The sequence below is a fragment of the Varroa jacobsoni genome, unplaced genomic scaffold (genome assembly GCF_002532875.2).
Source record: "Varroa jacobsoni isolate VJ856 unplaced genomic scaffold, vjacob_1.0 contig05745, whole genome shotgun sequence".
NCBI classification, from domain to species: domain Eukaryota; kingdom Metazoa; phylum Arthropoda; class Arachnida; order Mesostigmata; family Varroidae; genus Varroa; species Varroa jacobsoni.
In genome coordinates this window covers 1-5648 of record NW_019215698.1, presented here as the reverse complement: position 1 = coordinate 5648, position 5648 = coordinate 1, and the positions used below count along the sequence as shown (strand labels likewise).

The 5648-nt window shown below is 38.8% G+C and overlaps 1 protein-coding gene across 2 annotated transcripts; it reads left to right on the top strand.

Moving 5' to 3' along the window:
- Positions 1-237: 237 nt before the first annotated feature.
- On the top strand, positions 238-5425 carry LOC111273262 (leucine repeat adapter protein 25). 2 transcript variants are annotated; one of them, XM_086973508.1, is made up of 5 exons: positions 339-366; positions 664-834; positions 2010-2244; positions 2746-2944; positions 4181-5425. In XM_086973508.1, exons 2-5 carry the CDS (start codon positions 825-827, stop codon positions 4394-4396), a joined length of 660 nt encoding a protein of 219 aa, XP_086829634.1. In that variant the 5' UTR covers positions 339-366; positions 664-824; the 3' UTR covers positions 4397-5425. The 2 variants fall into 2 exon arrangements, with proteins under 2 accessions (XP_022710696.1, XP_086829634.1); XM_022854961.2 differs by lacking the exon at positions 664-834 and having other exon boundaries at positions 238-366.
- The last annotated feature ends 223 nt before the right edge of the window (positions 5426-5648 follow it).

Below are 5648 nucleotides of genomic sequence, written 5' to 3'. Positions count from 1 at the left end.
GAAACAAACGCTTTAAGCATCGACACGGTGCACAAAGTAGCTAAAGTGGAGGCAAACCATATCGCCTTACAGTTGCAGCTCAGCGTGTGCAGAGATAATACGTGATATTTGATTTCTAATTTTCAGAACTCAATAACAATATGGCGATATTAAAACAAATTATCGAAATAGGTATGCAACATAGAGGCAATCTCAATAATTTATTTTCGTACTGCGGGCTGTCACATTGCCTGCAACTAGCGAATAATTCCCGCCAGAGAATTCGAAATTGTAAGATTCGCCTCTCCATATACCTCTCTCCGAAGTTTAGTGGAAAGAGGGTTATCCGTCGGAACAGCTGAGTAGCGCCTTGGTGCGGTCCTCACGGTAAGAAGAGAACAATAGGTTGTTTGTATCTACTCATTACAGCTAGAGCATCTGCGGCAATTTTAATACAATCAAAATCATACAACTTCGCGCTTTACTAACCTGAACTGTTCGTTTATTCGGTTGTCCTTTACAAGTATAGTTTCAACGAAATGGTTTTGAGAAGTGAACGAAGACAATGCACAATACTATTGAAGTACATAGATCATGTTTAATCAGGCAACAACGAATATGCTTGACCAAAAAAGAACTGCAGTTTTAATGATTAAATATGTTTCTGTTGCCCCGCCGATACAGTTATTCTAATGGCCAACTTTGCGTCGAGGTAACAATACTTCTCTGAAGCGTGGCGTGCCTATAGCAATCATCAATGCATTGACTGTTTCCAGTATACACTTTCGGAAATCAGTTTGAAAGTGGAATCGCATTAAAACACATCGATTTACTGATCCATTTTCATGAAGACAGGTAAATAAACAATTATTATTGTTAGCAAGGTTTCAGGAAGTTTCAATCCTGAATACATGCGTCGTATGTATTTGATTATATGTCGCTGTTAACGGTCGGTTATCTCCCCTTCTAAATATCTGATGTAAAAATCGTTAACGACGACCTCTTCTCAATCTCGTAAAAGCTCCAATCGGCAGCGTAAACACCATAAAATTAATTTGGCCCACAAACGCAATTGCCATTGTACACTGTTCTACACTAGTAGTTTTAGTAAACATTTTAGATGTTGCATTTTCCATAAATTCTCTTTTTTAGATAAAATTGTGTTTCTTTTGTGACTGGACCGAATGCTGCACGAACTGTAAGCAATACAGCTAGAGATGGATTAGAGAATGAAGTCCACCTTGTCTTAGATATATTGAGCTTGAACGATTCATTTTATTTCGAAGATAATTGGTGGATTTCTACTATATGTATTATGGACAAAACTATCTTGAGCTTATTATTTGCGCGTATTCCCGATTGTAACCATGTTATGCAATGTCCTTGACACATATTGAACCTTCCGTTAATTGGTGTTTTCGGGCCGCTGCGTTTGATATAAGAGGTTTTGATTACCATTGTATCTTAAACCAGTGTATCTTAAGGACTTGACGCACTCCTCTACTCAGTCTGCATTCGAACCTGAATTTTCTTGTTATAAGAAGTTTTTATAATACCTATTTTTTTTACGCACATCGAATTCATGCCATAGCCCACCAAACAAGTGTACTCGATATCAATCCGATGCAACCGATAATATGAACATAATTGTTACGATGTTACAATAACAGAGTTATAACATCAGCTCTATTTCTGCGCGTTCAATGTCAGGCGCATTTGACTCAATGCTTATCATATACGCTCCGTTTTCAGTGAACACTCTCATTAATCTTTCTAATATGCCAGTTACTATATCTATGAGTAATGTAACAAAAATATACTCGATTTTTTTGTTCCAATGAATTGATAACGACTGCAACTTTATCTAATATAAATATTCGTGTCTAAGTAAAATCCAGGTTTTTGAGCCAGTTGCTAAACTTAAGAAGTGCAAACCAATATATTTAAGTAATTTCAGTATCTATTAATATCTCTTTCCACCTTTTTTACTGTGAAAATTACTTTTGTTTATCTATCTACTACATATGCAGGGTCTAGATTCTGTGTCGTGCCAAGGATGGATCCATCCTCGTTGGCTGGAATGCCCGCGTTACCTCGTTCCCTCCGTTCCCTGTTGAACTTCAACGCGCACCAGTTACGTGAGATGGGCCGTGCGCACGTGATGCGTGCCCGAATGCAGCAACAGCAACAGGACGAAAAGGACAATCGCCATTCGCAACACAATCAAAACAGACACGTTCACAGGCCGCCTTCGCCGACTGCTGGGTGAGTCGCACTAGATGGCGAAAACGTCGTTCCATTACAAAATCAAAACGTTTTCAATATGAGCCTGAAAGGATAACCTCTATGAGCGTTCTTGACGGTGTGTAGTCTAATATTTAAAATCAAGAAGCACGTGCTATTCGCCCGCGCTTCTACACATCTTCCACTGGATATATACATACTGCAAATGCTACATCATTTGACTATGATATCCACATATAGGCATTGCGTTATTTCGAGCTAACTGATATTTACTAAACAGATTTTAATAGAAATGATTTGAAAAACGAATTTGCAAAGAACTTAACTTCCAACTATTTTCAAATGCTAGTAAAAAATGCTATCCTCTTTTAACACCGCCGATATGACGTGACGCGTGGAACTCGTTATAGTAGCTGCAGATCTGGTCGTGTATCCTAGTTATTTTTCAAAGGAGTGCAGATATCTGCCTTTTTGAGAGAAGGCTGCGACCTTGATTTAACACCTATAGGCGCGACGTTGCAGATGGAACGGTAACACTGGTGAACAAGCGAACGGAATTCGAAGAATGTCTTCCGGGGGTCAACGGACCGTCTACGATAATCAAGATCCTGTTCTAAGGTTAGAAGCAAAAATGACTCTTCTTCGACGTGAGATGGTTGCTCTCAGACAAACTGATTTGTCCTTGTTGTGCCAACTCTGGTCAGTTAATGAAATGCTGCAGGTAAGTATAAGTTACAAACTCTTACTCACCTTGCTCATTGTGTCATCGAAAGGAAAATAGTCTGCTAATAATTTAGTTAGAACACTACTTTTTTTGTTTTCGTGGTCTAAAAATTTCGCCTAACTGCACTCACTAGGATCATTACAGTTTACTACGCTGGTTATATAATTGTTGACGAGCCTTGATGATGATATAAAACATTGGAAGGGACGTGCCAACATCTCAAATACTTATCATCAGGAAACGGCAGCTTGCGGCTATCTTTGATGGGAGGCTGAGTTCCTCTGCTCTTCAGTTAAGCGAGTTTGTTATAATAGCCGTATATTTGTGATTTTTGTTGGGTCGTTGTTATAAATCAGAGACAAACATAGTAGTAACACTGGGGATCTACAGATAAAAGTTCTGCTCTGGAACTACGGTGGTGGTGACAACCTTTGGTATTTGTGTCTTGTGTGGCTACGAGCTTAACACAGAAACAACAGGATGATAAGAGAAAGTTGTTGACCTTGGATACCTAAACAACCTCTTAAATAAGCCCCTAGAAAAATGTCGATCAATTGGAGGCTTTACGATCGCTTCTCGGTTTCAGAATGCCCGTGAATTATCGGCAACATAGGCCGACAATATAGCGGCAAAATACAAAAGTCAACAAAATCTAGGTGTGAAAGAATCAAATGCTGTCCAAAAATATAAGGAGGAAGAAAGTCCATTTTTATTAGCCGAGTGCCATTTGCTTCGATATCTGGATATGTTTTTCAAGGTAAAACTCCTAAAAAACCATTCGAGAATCCGCGTTGGCTTGATTCATAAAGTCCCGTTCCCTAATTTTTCAAACTTAACGAAGTAGGCAAACGTGAATCTGTTGACAAAATGGACACAGACGTAATTCAAAACTTAGTACAACCGTCTGAACTTCAGTGACGAAACACTGCAAATTCAAGTTTCATATCATAACTTTTTATTTCTAGAACCTCAGAGCCGTATTGATCATCTAAAATACCGTTATTAACAACGTGTATGCTAATATGTGTTCTTTTTGCTCTATTTATATATTCTTTTGTTCACGGAATGGACCACTTGGAGCCATAGCGTATTCGGTTCTAATCTAGTTGAATATATGCGAATCGATGCGGCCTTGTGTTACTGTCTCTTAATGCCAATCCGTTAAAAAGTAAATTATTACCATTAATTACTGTTGTATATATTAATAAATGCCATGGTAATTGATTACCGCAGGACATGAAACAGAATGGAGAATTAGAGGAGCTATTTGATGAAGAGGCTCTTGAGACACCAGAGGCTCAACAGGCTTACCTTGAATATCGCAAACAGTTGCATGAGTATAACCAATTATTGGAGAAACATCAGGCATCGTTCCGAGAAGCAGGGACATTGAGCGAAGGCAGCTCATCCGAGGGAGTGCAAAGTGCTCTTGGCTCGCCTGATAAATAGAATGTCGAAAGGGGGCACCTCAGTAAAACGATATATATATATATATACGCAGATCCTTATACATAAGAATCTGCGTAATCCGAAATAAGCTGAGAAGCCAGGTCAGTACGTTAATACGAATAGAAGAAGAAACAAAGAGAGAAATTGCTGTGGTGGTATAGAGACAAGGTAGCTCTTCTCAAAGTCATCTTACCGTCTTCTCACGCCGTAAATGAATGTGATGTTGTACACATTTAAGCGACTGCTTGTAAATCAAAGGGAAGTTGATCCCCGGAACTTCAGCGCCAGCATCTGCCGTTCAGAGCACGGTACTCCGTTACACAATGTAAACAAACTGGAATGTCAATCACTTTCTAACTTGCTTATATTATGAAGGGAAAGCATTTGTTTCACGGAACTACCGGAAAGAAAATGAAGATGAAGATTCATGAGAATCGACAGAATGCTTTACCTCAGTAGACCTTTACTTTCCTCAGACCAATTGCTGTAGCTCCGTGCGGCGGTCCAATAGTTAATTTTGAAACTTGCTTATTCTGGGCTATGAACACTATTCGAACTTATCGATGCATTTAATTACTACTGACATTCTGATCTCCCATCGACAAGAAACATAGCAACTCGAATAGATAATGCATTGCCAATTTGATTTATGCCACTGTAATTTATGTTAGATCATCGCTACCATTCATTCTCTTCGTCCTCCATAAAAATCGGATATTATTCACTAAACCACTGTGCAGTCAGGAGAGAAAAGAGGCATGCCAAAGAGCTTCCTGAAGACGCGCTATTGTTACACGTAACGATGTCTGTGCTCGAAACCCTGGAGAATTTCTGGGTGGACCTCATGAAGCTTCTGTGCCTACACTGGTTGATTAAAATGATTGCTAACTACACAGAGCGCCCGTGTAACTGGAAAACAAATCATTGCGACTTGATTTTTTTTTCGAAAAAACGCGGTCGTACTTAGATCTCGAATCCACTTATGTCAAAACTTTACTTGAAATATGACAAATTAAATTAAGATGTATACCTAGATTTTCTTAAATGGGTCATACCTATTGTACTAAACGAGTACCTCTCATTTAGCTTTTCTCCCTTTGAATTTAGGAAGATTTATTGCACTATTGCATTGCAGTGGTCGCAATGAGTAATTCCTTAACCAGAGTACGAAAATGATAATGATAACGATTTAGATCACATTGATTTCGGAGTCAAAACCGAAGCAATTAAGTGGATCAAGATTACCGAATTA